Raw genomic sequence first — 19,738 nt, 5'->3', positions numbered from 1 at the left:
TTTAAGGACATCGCCAACTGACTGGCCAGAAGTATGTGGACACAAACTAATGTGTGTCTAGGAGTTTGTGTCCACATACTTATGGCCAAAAATATAGACTATACTGGATAGGTGGTATTTTGTGTCCACTTACTTTTGGACATCTTTATGTGCACACAATTAAATCAATAAAAGTGTGCACACAAAGTGCTCGATATATAGAGTATTTGGCCATAAGTATGTGGACAGAACCTTCTGTCTATCTAGGAGTTAGACGTGAGTGAACACCAGTGTGAGCATGAATCACCTGAGTAAAGTCATGTGTTCATAAATTAACCCGAGCTGACTTTATGTTTTAATGTCAGGCTGAAGAAAAGAAAAACATTTACTCACTTTAATAATCACATTTAATTATTATTATTATTATTATTATTATTCATTATTGTGCAGCAGACAGTTTCTGACGGACAGTCTTTTAATCTGAAAATATTTAAAATAATTATTATAGTACGAGCCATTGAAGGAGCTGCAGGGTTTGTCACATGAAGTTATGTCAACAACAAATTGTTCCTATGATGCAAATATACTTTTTAAAAATGTATTTATTCATTTATTTTAATTTATTGCTGCAAAATCAAAACAGTGGCGACATTACAAGGACAAAACTGAAATATATATTTGTATACACACACAGTGGCGCAAAAAGTGGGTATGCACTATATGCGGCGCATAGGGGCGCCGCGCTAGAGGGGGCGCCAAAGCGATGAGGGGACAATTATTTCCAGTCGGCATTTTCTGTATTTAACAGCTGTTTGTGCATGTGTAAATGATATGATCAATAACAGAGGCACGTCACTGATTAGACGCCCCTCCGCTCCTTCACCTCCCCTTTGGAGTCTTGGCCTTTAAATCCGTCATAATACTGAACGTTTTTTATCGTGATCTGTGGATTTACTCTATTCACTGAACTACTGAGGCACCTGAAGTAAGAATAGAAGAGTGTAGATCAAGTAAATAATGTGTAGATTCTTATTTGTGCATTTAGATGGCAAATGACCTAAAGGGAGAAAAAAGGGCTTAGACCTGTGAGGGTTTTTAACTAGATGGTGAATCATAAAACAGATAAATTATAGAACTTGGGAGTGATACACTTGAGTTTAAATGTCTTCACTCGGATATAACACTACAGTGTTATATCAGTTCAGCTCATATACAGTTCATGTATGAGCAATGATCGCTTGACCCAGTTAGCAGTGATCTCTATTGAAAACAGTGTGGCACGGTCTATTTCATTTGATGCCATTCTTGACAAATGGGCGAGTGCAAAGGCACGACATGTAACAATTTAGTGGTAACATTGTTACATAGAGAACAAACTGTTGTTCAGATGTCATAATTTCATATTTCCACTACAGAGAATATATTGAGCACTGGGTGCCGCTGCTGTTACATGTTATTACATTATTATGCATTATTTTTTGTTTTTGATTGAGCTGATCACCTGCTGTACTATGTAACTTAAAATAAAAGTCTGTACTAATAGTCTTATATTTTATAAGTCCATGAATCAATAAGATTTACACAGGTAAGCATTATGAACAAAATCCGGTCGGGGGGGGGGGGGGGGGGGGGGGCTGTAATGTGTCTGCATACCCCTCAGAAAGTAGGTAGTTGCGCCCCTGTACACACAAGAACAGACAAAGAAACTAAGGTGATGTACACTTGACAAGGTGTTTATACATGTACGTGTATAAATTACAGGTGCTTATCATTGGTATGAAATATTCTGTATGTCAAAAAATACAGTTTGCTTGAAAACAAAACCTTTTTTATGATCGTGGAAACAAAACTGAAAAGTCTGAACATTCTGATGATTTAATAAAAATTATTTTATTTGTCCTTCAAGCAGCAGAAATATAAATAAAACATTTAAAAATACAAATGTGAAAACAAGAATTAGCCTAACAGCAGCACATCTTCAGTGTTAAATTAAATACTTATAACTGTGATAAAGTTTCTTTGTGGGTTTAAAGATCTGTTAGAATATGTAAATATTTTATATTTATTCTCTAATAATTATTTCAAACACTGATCTTTTCGCAGCAGCAGCCTGTAGCTCTGCAGCTCTCACACACTGTACACACATCAACATCTATACACACATATTTAAATTAGAATATAATGAAATAAAACAATAAATACTTCATTGTTTTATTTTATATTTGTCCTACAGCAATTTGCAAATATATTTGTAAAATAATATTCATAAAAAAATAATTAATTTTTTGTTTGATGTTAAAAATGTGGACATTTACAATAACATAAAAAAATAATTAAAATAAAATAATTTTTCCACCAAAGAAACGATCTGCGCATGTGTCCAACTACAACTCCCATAAGGCATCTGTTCTGAGGACGCAAATCAACGCCCGCGTAAGATCCAGCCAATCAAAGCCCCGGCAGCCGTGTGCGTCATCATCTCTGACCTCAATATCTCGGTGTATTTTTTTCTGAGGGAGAAAGACGGATGCTGGCGGCGCCATATTGAAAGAAGAAAATTGTCACATAAAACGTTAAAACGCGAAAGTTCCCGCCATGTTGTACCTGGAGGATTACCTGGAGAGTGAGTATGGGACGGTACCGGAGCGGCAGCGGCTCCGTGGGCCCGTTTCTGACCGTGAAATGTGTGTGTGTGTCCGGCCGTTAGCCTAGCCGTGCTAACTGCTGTTTGTCCTCCTGGCAGTGATCGAGCAGCTTCCCATGGATCTCCGCGACAGGTTTACGGAAATGAGAGAGATGGACCTGCAGGTTCAGAGTAGGTACAGCCCGCCGGTTACCGGCGCATCACACCGGGACCCAACACACAGATACACACGTTACTAACACACACACACACACACACACACACACACACACACAGAGCAGCTCCGTAACGATTCATTCACACATGAAACATCAGACTCCATCACTCTGTGGTTAGCATGAGAGTTAGCATAGCATGCTAACAGCTAACAGACTGAAGTTAGAGTTTATTTACTGAACACAGCTGTTTGTTGTCTCTGCTGCATCACACATCACTCTGACGTCACCTGAGTTTATTTAACTCACCTCCATGATGTGGCAGCTGCACATAAACTGTAGACTTGAGGTGTGATGTCAGTATTTCTCACTGCAGGAACACTTAATGTGTTTGACTGTGGAGCCTTCATGTTTTGGACAAACAGCAGTCAGTGCAAACAACAACACAAACAATGGACATAAACTAAACTATAATCTCTTATGAAGATGTAAAATAAATGTTTCTCACTGCAGGAACACTTAATGATCTTGTGTTTAACTGTGGAGCTTTAATGTCCAATCAGTAACATAATGTTTCACCAAGAAGCTGCAGCAGCAAACAGGAGAAAACAACACAAACAATAAAGTAAACTAAATCAGTGGTTTTCAACCAAAGCACAAACCAAGAGCTCATCTCTGTGACTCTACAATGTGTGTTATTATCACTCTTATAACCACGTAAATGTTTGTAATTTAACAACCTTGATATAAGTAAATAAAAACATTTTTTTAGGAAGAGCTTGTCTCGTTGTGAGGAGATGTGTGTGCACAACACACTGATTACAAATCAAATTAAAATGAGAAACTCATGCAGGTCATAACATGTGTATGGGCTCAGTTGAGCATCTCAATAATAATGTGTGGTTAGCACAAAATCCCACGGCACACCTGGAGGCACACCTTGTGAGAACAGATGAACAGATGACCTCCTGTAACACAGAGGACAGAAATGATTTTATTTATTCTACACCTGATTATTGCAGCTCCTTATATTCATGTTTGGGCCCTGATCACACAGGACGTGTTGTGCAGGTTGTAAAACACAAAGCACACGGCACTGCCTTTTTTTGTTAATATAATGCTACTAGTAAAGCTTTTTATTGTTGCCAGGCAACCACCCCATCACCTTCTCACGCTAATCTTCCTGTGTCATCAATCTACAGTTTGTGTATCCTGCAGTAATCAGTGTGTAGCTGCTGCCATGTTGAGGCAGAGGGTGCTGTCTGTAGCTCTGGTTGAGGGTGAGAGGCTGTCAGCAGATAAACAGAGATCTGTGTGGGTACATGAGACCCTAAAAAAGAGGCTGGATCATGGGGAGTACCACCAGTTGGTCCAGGAGCTTCTCCTCCATCATGGATGTTTACAGGCAGATTTTAGGATGACTCAGGGGCAGTTTGACAATCTGCTGTCTATCATCAGGCCGTATAGCTCTGGGTATCCAGCAACCACTACCACCAGTTTCTCCTCCATTGTTTACCAACTATAAACTTGTTGTCATGACCACCACAGAAGCCCCGCCTCTCACATCATCCCGTTGGACAATGGGGAGAAAAACAGAGATGACATGGAGCGCTTTTCTGCTCTGAGTTGAAGTTTTTTCAGCTCGAGGAGTTCAGAGCGCAGGAACAGCAAGCAAAAATCTTTTATTTCATCATTCTCATTAAAACCGTGATATAAAAGTGAGCACGTCACACGTGTCTGAGCATCACGGCACCGCCTTCCTCTCCGTTTTAGAATTAATCTAAAAATGTTGTTCCTCACCTTTAAAGCACGACTCGGACCAGCTCCTGAGTTTATGATGGATGTCTTAATGAACCCAAACGTACTCTGACATCATCACGTCAGCCGTGTCTTCTGTTCGCAGGAAGGATTTAATAACCAGACGGTCTAAGGCACTTTCAGAGCGCACAAACTGTGGAGCGCACTTCTTGTTCAGATACCATCCTCTACATCTGTATCCACTTAAACACATGTTTATAGGTTGGCATTTCTATAAGGTCCCAGTGTTAACTGTCTGTGTATGTGTGTGCTGAAGTGTGTGCACAGAGCATGTGTGTGTGTGAAGGTATATTTACACGTTTGTTTTTATCACTTTACAGACTTACAGACAGTTTTATTGTTTTTGAAAGGTGCTTTATAGTTACATGTGTTATTATTATATTAATCCTGAGGAGACTTCAGAGGCTGTGTGATGCTGTCATATTTTCTGAGGTGGTTAACACATCATTGAACTCTTGTTGCAGCCCTGGATCACACAGGTCTGAGTGGCTGCTGAAGCTACAGATGCTGCGTTCTGTCTAAACTGAGTCATTGTCTATATTTTATAGGTTATAGATCTGATCTGATGTTAATGTTCTCTCAGTAACCATAAACACTGTGTCTCATTCAGACGCCACGGACCAGCTGGAGCAGAAGGTGATCGAGTTCTTCGTCAACGCCAAGAAGAACAAACCTGAATGGAGAGAGGAGCAGATGGAGGTCATTAAAAAGGTCAGAAACACATTTGATGACACGCTGCTCTGTGTGTGTGTGTGTGTGTGTGTGTGTGATGTCACATGTGATGCTCCTGATCTGTGTGAGTGTTGTCATGTTAAACTAACACACTGTCACAGATCATCATGTGAACGTTTCGTCCCTCCTCTGCAGGAAACAAAAGGTTCATGTGTCCTCACTGTGTTTCAGGATTATTACAAAGCTCTGGAAGATGCAGATGAGAAAGTCCAGCTGGCCAATCAGATTTATGATCTGGTGAGTGAAGAGTTAAAGTGTCCTCACTGTCCTTCTACATTATAATGTGTTGTAATAAGTGATGTACAGTCAGAGCAGATACTGATGGTAGGGTGCAGGATAATATCTGCATGTCACTGGTATCAGCTGGTGTTGGCTTTAAGGTGAGATATAAATTATGACACGTGAACATGTGGAAAACATCAGGTGAGTGATCCAGCACAGGTAACAGAACAACATGGCTGAGTCCCACAGTGCTGTGCTGTCCTCTCAGCATCCACCAACTCAGCTGCTAAGCTAGCAGGCTAAAGTCCACACTGGTTAAAAGTTGCTGAAGCAGCTAGCTAGATGCTAACAGGCTCCGTGTTTACAGTCAGTTCCTGTTATGTTTTAGTGTATTATCATGTCTCTGACTGTGAAATAATAAAATACGTTAAATAAAAGTTCAGATTGTTTGTAATCACACTCCTGAAGATGAAAATGTGATATTGATTGAGACAGTGATCCATCCTGATTGATCAGTGATCGGATTGATCACTTTAAATCTTCAGCAGGTGATGAAACATGTCGACAGTTGTTTGAGCTCTGTTTGATTTGTGTCAGTGTCACGGTGCGTCACGTATTCAGTGTGTCATCATGTGTTGATTATTATTGATCCATCACAGAGACGCTATTGTTGTTGTTACAGCTGGGGGGTATTCCATCAAGCAGGCTACAGGCAAATCCAGGCTTAAATGGCCAAGTCTGGCTAATGTGAGCCAGAGTTCTGTTCCATCAAAGTGGCTAAGATTAGCCTCACATCGGTAACCATGGAAACCATGGTTCTGGCTAAGCCTGATACATCGAGCGAAACTCAGGTTTCTGTTCCATCAACCTGAGCCACAACTCCGTTCCATCAAGGTGGTTAACCTGAATCCCAGCCTAGTAACCATGGTAACTTATGCTGCCGGGCAATCCTGGTGTGTAGCAGGATTAAGGTGAGGATTAGCTCCATTTATGATCAACACATGTTCAATAGACAAGAACAGACACCTAAAAGACAGTTCTGCCAGAGCTTTACACACTCACAACTGTCACGTGATGATAAAATAATATGTAGATCATAAAATATATAACATAATTAATAAAAAAAAACAAATTAAAATTTAATAAAAAATAAGATAATTAAAAAAAACACAACAGTAAAGCCAAAATCAATTTAATAAAAACAAAACTATAATAAAATGAAACTGAGGCATTAAAAAAAGATTGTACATGAATATGTGATTGCCCTCCATCCCCACCCCACTGTGTTTCCAATTGGCTAGCAAATTCACAGCCAATTAAGGTCAACTGACACCGGCCAGAGAAGGAGAGGGACACACCCAGAGAGACACAGAGACAGAGAAAGACAGAGTAAATTAGGAAATAATGGCATGACCCTTCATCGAGGATCCTGTTGATGAGGAGGCCCACATTGTCCAGAGCCTTCCAACCACCACCAGCCCCAAGGGTCTTCCAGGACAGGACCAACCCGTTGATACAGACAGACTCCTATCTGTGGGAGAGGTACCGGTTCAGCAGGCAGAGCATAGTGTATCTATGCAGTTTGCTGGAACCACACATTATAAAGGTCACATGCTGCAGCCAGTCTCTGACCACAGTGCAGTCAGTCTGTATTGCACTGAGGTTCTTTGCTAGCGGTACATTCCTGTATAGTGTTGGTGATGCTGAGAGGCTAAGTAAGGCAGCTGTTTGCAGAGAGGTAAAAAAGGGTGTATTTTCTATTCATTTTGATTATTTCTAGCATCACCATACATCATGCATAGGGCTTGATTTGTTCACATTAACATATGGTTATCTTTTATATTTATGAATTAACCATGACGCAAAGCAACCACATTAAAATGGGACACACACCATTGTGGTCTGTCTGTTCCTCATCCTATAGCACACTCCATACATTTAAGGGGATTTTCCTTATTTTGATATAATAAAGGACAGAGCTCACAGTTGACTCCCACATGATGAGGAATAGATCATTGATTCACTCTCACCTGCATTCACTTAATAGTTTTCCTCATCTCCACTGAACTGATGGATTTGCTAAATGTCATTTTCTACAATCAATAGATAAATGTAATGTGATTATTTCCTATAAACTGATCATTTCCGAAATGTCATAATCTACAATCAGTGATGTGATAAATGTGATGACTGACATAAAATAGTTTGATTAAATGCATCATCTGAACTTTACATAGGAATCAGTAGATAAATGTGATAAACAGTCTGTCACTAATATTAATTTACACGTGGTGAATTTCATTAGGCAGACTTGAACTGTCAGATTTAACAGGTGTTCTTATCTACATATATTTTGTCCCTTTGATGCAGGATTTATAGAACATGATATTATGCTGACATGCTGAATTTTCTTCGTCACTTGCGCGTTAAGCCTGTCGGAAAGATATATAAACACGCCACCTCCCTTGCTTTATTAATCGCTGCAGTATTGCCTTTGTTCCTAATCATGTCCTTATAGTCCTCATACTCTTCCATAAGGAGCGTTTGCTCTGCCGTAGAAAAAGCCTCTGCTCGCTCCTTTCCTTTGCTTTTTGACATTTTGCAACATGTTCGGCACTCGACTAGTTTGGGTTTTTTTTTTTCCCTGGGCGCGTGCATGAGTTGAGGCTTAACAGGTGAGGCTTGAATTAGTGTCAGTTGGAGCCAGCTGATTTCACTTGATGGAACGGGTTGGAGCTAGATTTGGAGTTGGAGTTTAGTCAGACTTCAAGATTACACCTTAGTCTGAATATTCTTAGCTACGTTGATGGAATACCCCCCTGATGATGATGATGATGATGATGATGTAAAGAAATAAACAACATGTGCAGAGTTGTTTGTCTTCAGAGTTCAGTGTTTGGCTGTTGTTGACTGTAACATCCAGCAGGTGGCAGTCAGAGACTTGATTCACTCCTTCACCAGGAGACACATGAACAGTTAAAATCACTCAGTAATGTTCAGACTGTTGTTTTGAACTCAGCTTTGTGTGTTTGTGACACCTGAACATGAGGTGACTCTGTCACAGACCGACCTGCTCGTGTTATTGATCGACAGATTGATCCTGTGAAGAGACGAGAGACGTCTTGTTGTCCTCTGCTCAGTGGTTTGTAATTTGATGTTGTTGTTTGTCCAGGTGGACCGTCACCTGCGTAAACTGGACCAGGAGCTGGCCAAGTTTAAGATGGAGCTGGAGGCCGACAACGCCGGCATCACAGAGATCCTGGAGAGACGTGAGTCACTCGCAGCTTTAGATTCATCAGACACGATTATTTATTTCAGAGAAGGTGTAGTCAGTTTAACTTCCTGTCTTCTTGTCCCCAGGGTCTTTAGAGATGGACAGTCCATCTCAGCCGGTCAACAACCATCACGTCCACTCTCACGCCACCGCTGAGAGTAAGTGTGATCTCTGTCTGTATATCTGGGTCAGTGTTTACCTCCGTCCCTCCAAGATGTTACCATCACACCCATTAACGTGAATTCAGCTAATCCCAGTGAGTTCTGCCCTGTGACCTCACAATATGAACACAAATGTGACTTTTTAAAACAGGTAAAATCTCATTTAATTCAGTGTCAGTGTGAGATCAACAGCTGCTGTGAGGTGTCTGCCCCAAACAAATACAACAAGTAGAGATGGGATCAGGTTGTCCTGTTTTAGCTCGAGCTAATCAGGCAGACAGAGCAGGAGGAGAGGGAGACAGTCTTCTGCAACAAATAAAAGAGTCTATCAAACATCACAACACACACTGCAGTTTCTGAGATTTCTCAGTGAAACCAGACGTAACAACTCCGCAGACATCCTGTGAGGTCCTGGAGGGACAGAGGACACTCTGTGAGACACGTCAGGTGTTGGACAGTTTGATTAATGAGTGTGGTGTCTCTGACAGAGAGGAAGTACAACGCTCCGACTCACCACACTACAGAACACGTTCCAGAGAAGAAGTTCAAGTCTGAAGCTCTGCTGTCCACGCTCACATCAGATGCCTCCAAGGAGAACACGCCAGGTGACCACACACACCTGTACACACCTGTCTCTGTTTGTCTCTCTCCTCTGTCTCTGTGATAACTGTAGATTATGTCCCCTGCAGGTTGCCGTACCAACAGCACGTCCTCGTCCACCAACAATGTGTACAGTGTGAACTCGTCTCAGCCTCTGGCCTCATACAACCTGAGCTCTCTGCCTGCGGGGCCCGGGGCCGGAGCTGGGGCCATCACCATGGCTGCTGCTCAGGCTGTGCAGGCCACCGCACAGGTCAGGAACTACACACACACACACACACACACACCTCTGGCTGGTCTTTCCTCAGGATGTTCCCTTAAACACTTTAATCCTCAGGTTGTGTTTGTATCTTACGTAATTTCTTAACATCAGTCGTCCTTAGCAACTTTAAAAAGAAACTTAAAGGAAAGTTTAGAGAACCATAATGGATACTGAACCTCAGCGAAGCGTTCTTTATCATTTTTCCAGTCTGGTACTGGGGAAGTTTTGGGTGGTGCATCAAGTCTCAGATGCTCTCAGTTATTTCCTGAACACCTTCATCAAGTTTCCACCAGAGCAGAGCACAATGCAGACTCCCAACATTTTCCTTCTACACTGGGTTCCCCAAACTGTGTGCGCATGTCAGCAGGGTTCCTACAGTCGTGGAAAACCTGGAAAAGTCATGGAACTGCAGGAACAGTAAAACCTTAAATCCTGATGATGAACTCTTGAGATGTGTCGTGCAGCTGGCCACAGTTTTCATATCCTGGATGTTAATCCTGTGACGTCCAAAGAGATTGTCATGACACTTATTTAAGATGATGGTCCGTCAAAATAAACTAGTCTTTTGTGTTTCGGACTGTTGGTGGATCAGCACTGTAATTTACAGTCTGTTGAATGTGTTGATGTGCTGGTGGTGTTTCCAGATGAAGGAGGGCCGGAGGACGTCCAGTCTGAAGGCAAGCTACGAGGCCATCAAGAATAACGACTTCCAGCTGGGCAGAGAGTTCGCTCTGTCCCGGGACAACACCGGATACTCCTCCTCTGCTCTGGCCTCCACCCTCACCCAGACCCTCACCCCCACCACCGCCTCCGACTCCAGGGGACGCAAGTCCAAGTAAGACACACACCTGCACACACACACACCTGCACACACACACACCTGTGTTTAATAAGCAGAAACTGGTCTGAACATAACTTGAGACCAAAAAGTTTAGTAAACCGATTTTTTAGATACAGATTTCATGGTCTGTGACTGACGTGTACATTTATAACAAACATGTCTTAAACTAACTGTGTATGTTCACATAGATATAACACCTGTGTCTATCAGGGACACCTGTGTTTAATTATTCTTTAATAAAACACACACAGGAGCATGTACAACACATGAATGAGAATCAGATTCTTGTTTCAGCTGATTAATATGGTCATTTCATTTCTGTGTTTTTTCCCAGAAGCAGCATCAAGTCTTCCAACCACCAGTCCTCTTCATCGTCCTCCTCTTCCTCTCTGTCATCCTGCTCTTCGTCATCGGCGCTGGCTCAGGAGCTTTCCCAGCAGGCCTCAGCGCTGCCCGAGGCGGAGGCCAACAGCCAGGTGGACTGGACCTACGACCCCAACGAGCCCCGATACTGCATCTGTAACCAGGTACAACCATTTATTTGTTCACCTGTCGGCAGGTAACCTCATCTAGTTATTCACCTTTCAGCAGGCGCTATCCTGGAATGTGCTGTATAAATCCAGTGTATCATTATTAGTGTTATTAAAAATCAAAGAGAGAAAAAGGAAAAATTTAAGGATATATGAGTGTAGAAATTTAAATATACTGTTTCCACCTGTACCCACAGCTCACACTGACCAGTCAGTGTGAGCCGTGGGTGTGATGTCACAGAGATCAATAGCTGTATTGATTGAGATGATGCTGTTTGATATTTGCAGGTTTCTTATGGAGAGATGGTCGGCTGTGACAACACAGACGTGAGTATCAGCTCAGCAGCTTCATTAAACACTTTCATTATAAACTCAGTATTATTTACATGTTTGACTCAAACTGTCTGAACATCAGTCATCAGATTGTTAATGACTTTGTTTGTCGTCAATATTGATCTTAAATTAACTGTTTGATCATTTAATAATCAGATATTATATTAACTTAATGTTTGTGTTGTTGTTCAGTGTCCGATCGAGTGGTTCCACTACGGCTGTGTGGGTCTGACGGAGGCTCCCAAGGGGAAGTGGTTCTGTCCTCAGTGTACGGCCGCCATGAAGAGGAGAGGCAGCCGCCACAAATAGACTTTAACCTCCAGGTCGTCCTCACAAACAACAACACCACCACCACAAAGGTCAGAGGTCAGAGGTCAACCGGCCGCTCACAAACAAGACACTAAAAACACTTCTCACAGTTCTCAGATTAAAACCACATATCAGCCTCCAAACATCCAACGCCACCACGAAACGCTCCGCCTGGCGTCTTTATCTCACTCTGTGGGATTATTTCAACATCCTGAATTTATTCAGCATCAGAATTCTTGATGTTCCACACTGAGATTAATCTCATAACTCACATGTTTTAAACACACTCCACCATTTTATGTTTTTCTCCTCATAAAACAGAACATTTAAAAACTCTCCGTTAATTCTGGAATGTAAAAATAACCACTGATCAGACGTCATCATGCATCTCATTCCAGTTTACTGAGGACGTAGTGACAATAACCTGAGGACGTAGGACGTAGTGACGATAACGTGAGGACGTAGTGACGATAACGTGAGGACGTAGTGACGATAACGTGAGGACGTAGTGACAATGACCTGAGGACGTAGTGACAATAACGTGAGGACGTAGTGACGATAACGCGAGGACGTAGGATGTAGTGACGATAAGGTGAGGACCTAGTGACGATAATGTGACGATAACGTGAGGACATAGTGACGATAATCTGAGGACGTAGTGACGATAACCTGAGGACGTAGGACGTAGTGATGATAACGTGAGGACGTAGTGATGATAATGTGAGGACATAGGATGTAGTGACGATAACGTGAGGACGTAGTGACGATAACATGAGGACCTAGTGACGATAATGTGACGATAACGTGAGGACGTAGTGACGATAATCTGAGGACGTAGTGACGATAACCTGAGGACATAGTGACGATAACGTGACGCTAACATGAGGACGTAGTGAAGACAATCTGAGAACGTAGTGACGATAACGTGAGGACGTAGTGACGAAAATGTGACGCTAACATGAGAACGTAGTGAAGACAATCTGAGAACGTAGTGACGATAATGTGAGGACGTAGTGACGACAATCTGAGGACGTAGTGACGATAACGTGAGGACGTACTGACGACAATCTGAGGACGTAGTGACGATAACGTGAGGACGTAGTGACGATAACGTGAGGACATAGTGACGATAATCTGAGGACGTAGTGACGATAACTTGAGGACGTAGAGACTATAACGTGAGGACGTAGGACGTAGTGACAATAATGTGAGGACGTAGTGACGATAATGTGAGGACGTAGTGACGATAACGTGAGGACGTAGTGGCGATAATGTGAGGACGTAGTGACGACAATCTGAGGACGTAGTGACGATAACGTGAGGACGTAGCAACGATAACGTGAGGACGTAGGACGTAGTGACGATAACGTGAGGACATAGTGACGATAATCTGAGGACGTAGTGACGATAACCTGAGGATGTAGTGACAACAATCTGAGGACGTAGTGACAGTAACGTGAGGACGTAGTGACGATAATGTGACGATAATCTGAGGACGTAGTGACGATAACCTGAGGATGTAGTGACGATAACGTGAGGATGTAGGACGTAGTGACGATAACGTGAGGACGTAGTGACGATAACCTGAGGACATAGTGACGATAATGTGAGGACGTAGTGACGACAATCTGAGGACGTAGTGACGATAACGTGAGGACGTAGTGACCATAACGTGAGGACGTAGCGACGATAACGTGAGGACGTAGCGACGATAACGTGAGGACGTAGTGACGATAACCTGAGGACGTAGCAACGATAACGTGAGGACGTAGGACGTAGTGACGATAACCTGAGGATGTAGTGACGATAACTTGAGGACGTAGTGACGACAATCTGAGGACGTAGTGACAATAACGTGAGGACGTAGTGGCGATAACGTGAGGACGTAGTGACGATAACCTGAGGACGTAATGACGATAACGTGAGAACGTAGTGACGATAATCAGGGGACGTAGTGACGATAACCTGAGGACGTAGTGACAATAACGTGAGGACGTAGTGACGATAACGTGAGAACGTAGTGATGATAACCTGAGGACGTAGTGACGATAACCTGAGGACGTGGTGGCGATAACCTGAGGACGTAGCAACGATAACGTGAGGACGTAGGACGTAGTGACGATAACCTGAGGATGTAGTGACGATAACTTGAGGACGTAGTGACGACAATCTGAGGACGTAGTGACAATAACGTGAGGATGTAGTGGCAATAACGTGAGGACGCAGTGACGATAACCTGAGGACGTAGTGACGATAATCTGAGGACGTGACTCAAGCTTTTTTGATCAAAAGATCAAATGTAACGTTGAGGCGGACCACACAGACGGACACGGAGAGGTCAGAGGTCAACCTGTCAGGTCAGCTAGTGTATTTAAATCCAACTGAAAACAGGCCGGCCGAGCAGATGATCGACATTTCTTAAAAAAAAAAAAAAAAAAAAAAAAAGGTCTGTTATGAGATTAATCCTGAAAAGTTTGGATTTAATGTCAGAGTGACAAAATGAAACTGATGAAAAAATATGTCGTCAGTAAATAAAGTTCAGACTTTATCTTCACGTCTGACGTCACTCAGAAATATTAGTTTGATTAAATGATCAGAATTCAGACTTTTTCCCTTCAAAACTCACTCACACTAGAATTTAATTCAGACTTTGAAAATCTCAACTTCATGTGATCAGAAGTCAGATTTGTTTATTTGTGTATATCAGTTCTTTTATTATTCTTTGTGAATCTTGAATTTATTTTTGTGAAGATTTTGAGAGTTAAGACTTTAAAAAGATTGACAAAATGTTGAGACCTCTCAAAAAAATTATTATTATTATTATTTTTTTATTTTTTTTTTTTTAAAAAAAGAGAAATCAAATCTGGGATTTTTTTTTTTTTGTTGTTGTTGTTTTTAAGATTTTGAGATTTAAATCTTGTTATAAACGGCATTTAGTTGTTCTGACCTGAATCCAGACTGAAGTTTATTTTTGTGGTTCGGACATAAATCACTGAATTCAGACGTCTTGACTTAATAAAATTTAATTTGCAGAATAAATTTAAACATTTATCTCTGGTGACAAAATTTGGAGGAAGAAAGTTTCTCAGTTTGAGTGGAACTCGTCCAGATTATGACTCCATATGTTTTTTAAAAACTGAGACTTGTTGAATTTCTGTGTAATATCTGAGAACAGTAACAGAAGTTAGTGACATCATCAATGATGTCACAGTGATGTGGCCGAGCTCCTCTCCTCTGGTGGGATGTAAAAAACTACAAACATGGCTGTTGGACTACAACTACAGGAGCCTGATGAACCTGTTTGAACCGTTAACATTAAGATGAACTGTGTGTGTGTGTGTGTGTGTGTGTGTGTGTGTGAGTGTACTGACAGGATGTTAAAAAAAAAAAAGGTCCAATAAAATCAGATGTTTTGGTATCTCCTTGACTTCTGTTTATTTGTGTGACTCTGTGGTGTCTGTGGCTCAGAGGCAGAGCGGTGGTTTGATCCCCGATTCCTCCCGTCTACATGTGGAAGCATCTGTGGGTAACATTTTAAACCTTACATCACTGAGTGGCACTGTGTACGGCAGCCTGGGCCACCAGCGTGTGAACGTGTGAATGTGACATGATGTCAGAGCACTTTGACCATCACTTTAGTTTTTATATGACACACACTTTTAGTAATGACTTTAAAAATATAGATTAATTTGGAGCGGATTATGTGAAGGTCATATATTCTAATCCTCACTTCCTGTGGGCTACAGCAACACTAAACCCCTGAGCTTGCCTGAGAAGGACTAAATGCACAAAGCTGCTATTTTTAAATATCCCATGGAGAGAGACTCTCACTGCAGCCTGTTCTATTTTGTTGTGAAAATGTGGGCGTGCAGCCTCGTTCTGTGGACGATAAACCAGGTGCAGACTTCCATCTGTGTCACCGCTGATGAGGAAATACAGCGAGTGCTGGACGGAGCAGTGAGTGACAACAACCCCGCCCACATTTAAGAGGACTGTCTGAACACACCGAGGGTCTAGGTACCATGTCTGAAGGCTTACTGCTGGTTCCACAGGGTTTGATGGAGACGGGCTGACGCAGCTCTGATCAAATCTAAACCCAGATTCGTCTCTGTGTTTCCTGTTTCTCTCCTCACATTTCAACAACATAATTTAACTTCCTGTCTAAGTGTCATATAAGATCGTTTCAAACAGAAAAGTTCACGTCACGTCACGCAGCAGTGGGAGCGTTAATTGGTCCTCTGTGGTGCAGTGCATTCTGGTAGTTGTAGGTGTTCTGCTTCTTGAGGAAAAGTGAACTTCACAGTCCTTCATCTGTTTCCTGTTTCCTGGGCTCATGTTGGACCAGTTGAACAGTATTTGTGTCTGTGCTGCAGAGACAGATCAGGTTAATGAACAGACGTCTGTCCTGAGGTGAAACACGTCTGTAACCAGAGTCAGGAACATCTGAGGAGGAGATCTGAATCACTGATGTTCTGACATGAAGCTGCTCGTTCTTCTCAGGCTGTGTGACGGAGGCGACTTCATGCAGCTCAAAGCAAACAATCTGAAGTTTGATTAAAGTGTGATGAAGTCATAAAATAACTATAACCATGACAGATAAAACTGTGATTAAACAGATTTAATATCTAATTAAAGACCTTAGTGATTATCATAAACAGACCCATCAGTGTACAGGGAGTGCAGCTCTCCTGCAGGTGCAGCCTGAGGCCACCAGGGGGCGCCACACACCAGGACCTGAAGGACACGTGAGTATTTGCTGTGGATTTTTATCATGACTTTGTCGAACCTCCCACTGATGCTCTGTGATGTCTCAGTGTTCTAGTCGTTAAAGATGCAGCAGTAAACTGTGGTGTTAAGGTTTAACTCAGAGTTCCTGTGTGTCTTATAGCGGGTTATATAGAGGTTAATATAAAGACAGACAATAACTGAACATGACGTTAATGCATTTTTATCATTAAACCAAACTATGACGTTTTTTCCCATTAAAGGGTTTTTTTGGGGAGTTTTTCCTGATCAGCTGTGAGGGTCATAAGGACAGAGGGATGTCGTATGCTGTAAAGCCCTGTGAGGCAAATTGTGATTTGTGATATTGGGCTTTATAAATAAAATTGATTGATTGATTGACTGAAGCTTCGGCTTGTTAAACCTTAACATTCATAATGTTTGTCAGCTCTCTTTAAACTAAACTGAGCACTAACAGGAAGTGACAAAGACTCAGGAGATGAACTTTATCCAATCCAACTTTATTTGTAAAGCACTTTAAAACAACCACAGAGTACCAAAGTGCTGTACAGAAGAATAAATAAAAGACAAAACAGCTCGCACAAGGCATAAAATACAAGTAAAATAAATTAAGAGACATAAAACATTTGTAAAAAAAAAAGAAAACAGCTATACAATAAAAACAAACAATAAAATAAAATAAAATCAACATCTTACAGGGTGTCAAAGGCCAGGGAGGAGAGATGGGTTTTAAGAAGAGACTTAAAAATAGAGAAGACGCCTGTCTGATGTGCAGAGGCAGATCGTTCCACATTTTAGGAGCTGCCACAGCGAAAGCACGGTGCCCTCTGAGCTTGCATTTAGTTTTTGGCACACTCAGGAGCAGCTGATCAGCTGATCTGAGAGAGCGGGTATGTGAATACATATGCAGCAGCTCAGAGAGGTAGGGCGGGGCACGACCATTTAGGGATTTAAAAGCAAATAAAATAATTTTAAAATGGATCCTAGCGTGTATGGGCAGCCAGTGGAGTGAGGCTAAAATGGGAGAAATGTGCTCATGTTTACGTGTGCCAGTTAAAAGACGTGCAGCAGCGTTCTGAACCATCTGGAGACGGATGATGGAGGACCCACTAACCCCCACATAAAGTGCTTTATGGTAATCCAGCCGAGTGGTGATAAAGGCGTGGATTACTGTCTTAAAGTGCTACCTTGGAAGAATTGGCTTTATTTTGGCTAGCTGCCTAAGTTAGAAAAAGCTTGATTTAACGACTGCTTTGATCTGATTGTCGAGCCTGAGATCAGAGTCCACTTTAACTCCCAGGTTAGCGATGTTCGGTTTGATGTACTGGGCCAAGGAACCCAGATCTAGACAGAGGGTTTCAGTGGTGCCACCAAAAACCATCACTTCTGTCTTCTTTTTGTTAAAATTTAGAAAGTTCAGAGCCATCCAGGCCTTTATGTCATCAAGACACTTAAGTAACGGACTGACAGAGTATGCTTCATATTTTTTAAGAGGCATATAAATCTGAGTATCATCCGCATAGCAGTGACATAAAATGCCATGCTTTCTCAGTATGGAACCAAGCGGGAGGAAGTACAGAGAGAAGAGAAGAGGGCCTAGGACTGAGCCATGTGGGACTCCACATGACAGAGGAGATTAACAGGAAGTTTTAAACTGACCTTGAGTTTTATATTTGTTCATCATCTTGTGTTTAAATCATTTTAAATCTACTGTGTGTGTCACACACTTTAATCTCTGTTTCCACAAACTAAGACACAGCTTTTATTTTACATGTGTTCAGTTTCCTGTTAGTTCATACAGACATGCTCTGACCTGAAACCTCCTGTGTGACGACACGCTGCTGTGTGTCTGTCCATCAGTGAGGCTGTGTGTCTGTCCATCAGTGAGGCTGTGTGTCTGTCCATCAGTGAGGCTGTTTGTCTGTCCATCAGTGAGGCTGTGTGTCTGTCCATCAGTGAGGCTGTGTGTCTGTCCATCAGTGAGGCTGTGTGTCTGTACATCAGTGAAGCTGTTTGTCTGTCCATTAGTGAAGCTGTGTGTCTGTACGTCAGTGAAGCTGTTTGTCTGTACGTCAGTGAAGCTGTGTGTCTGTACGTCAGTGAAGCTGTTTGTCTGTACGTCAGTGAAGCTGTTTGTCTGTACGTCAGTGAAGCTGTTTGTCTGTACGTCAGTGAAGCTGTTTGTCTGTACGTCAGTGAAGCTGTTTGTCTGTACGTCAGTGAAGCTGTGTGTCTGTACGTCAGTGAAGCTGTTTGTCTGTACGTCAGTGAAGCTGTTTGTCTGTACGTCAGTGAAGCTGTTTGTCTGTCCATTAGTGAAGCTGTTTGTCTGTCCATCAGTGAGGCTGTGTGTCTGTACATCAGTGAAGCTGTTTGTCTGTACGTCAGTGAAGCTGTTTGTCTGTCCATTAGTGAAGCTGTTTGTCTGTCCATCAGTGAGGCTGTTTGTCTGTACGTCAGTGAGGCTGTGTGTCTGTACATCAGTGAAGCTGTTTGTCTGTACGTCAGTGAAGCTGTGTGTCTGTACGTCAGTGAAGCTGTTTGTCTGTACGTCAGTGAAGCTGTTTGTCTGTACGTCAGTGAAGCTGTGTGTCTGTACGTCAGTGAAGCTGTTTGTCTGTACGTCAGTGAAGCTGTTTGTCTGTACGTCAGTGAAGCTGTTTGTCTGTACGTCAGTGAAGCTGTGTGTCTGTACGTCAGTGAAGCTGTTTGTCTGTACGTCAGTGAAGCTGTTTGTCTGTACGTCAGTGAAGCTGTTTGTCTGTCCATTAGTGAAGCTGTTTGTCTGTCCATCAGTGAGGCTGTGTGTCTGTACATCAGTGAAGCTGTTTGTCTGTACGTCAGTGAAGCTGTTTGTCTGTCCATTAGTGAAGCTGTTTGTCTGTCCATCAGTGAGGCTGTGTGTCTGTACATCAGTGAAGCTGTTTGTCTGTACGTCAGTGAAGCTGTGTGTCTGTACGTCAGTGAAGCTGTTTGTCTGTACGTCAGTGAAGCTGTTTGTCTGTACGTCAGTGAAGCTGTGTGTCTGTACGTCAGTGAAGCTGTTTGTCTGTACGTCAGTGAAGCTGTTTGTCTGTACGTCAGTGAAGCTGTTTGTCTGTACGTCAGTGAAGCTGTGTGTCTGTACGTCAGTGA

General features: G+C 42.3%; 1 protein-coding gene across 2 annotated transcripts; it reads left to right on the top strand.

Moving 5' to 3' along the window:
- The first annotated feature begins 2,465 nt into the window (after nt 1–2,465).
- Nucleotides 2,466–12,223, top strand: ing3 (inhibitor of growth family, member 3). Of its 2 annotated transcripts, none has more exons than XM_033614862.2 (12): nt 2,466–2,602; nt 2,723–2,794; nt 5,207–5,307; nt 5,500–5,565; nt 8,723–8,819; nt 8,911–8,982; nt 9,474–9,590; nt 9,675–9,812; nt 10,656–10,682; nt 11,023–11,215; nt 11,507–11,545; nt 11,744–12,223. In XM_033614862.2, the coding sequence occupies exons 1-12, from the start codon at nt 2,575–2,577 to the stop codon at nt 11,781–11,783; spliced, it is 990 nt and encodes a 329-aa protein (XP_033470753.1). In that variant the 5' UTR covers nt 2,466–2,574; the 3' UTR covers nt 11,784–12,223. The 2 variants fall into 2 exon arrangements, with proteins under 2 accessions (XP_033470753.1, XP_033470751.1); XM_033614860.2 differs by having other exon boundaries at nt 9,675–9,838; nt 10,492–10,682.
- Nucleotides 12,224–19,738: the final 7,515 nt, after the last annotated feature.

This window comes from Epinephelus lanceolatus, chromosome 23, assembly GCF_041903045.1.
Source record: "Epinephelus lanceolatus isolate andai-2023 chromosome 23, ASM4190304v1, whole genome shotgun sequence".
NCBI classification, from domain to species: Eukaryota; Metazoa; Chordata; class Actinopteri; order Perciformes; family Serranidae; genus Epinephelus; species Epinephelus lanceolatus.
This window is presented reverse-complemented; position numbering and strand designations above follow the sequence as displayed.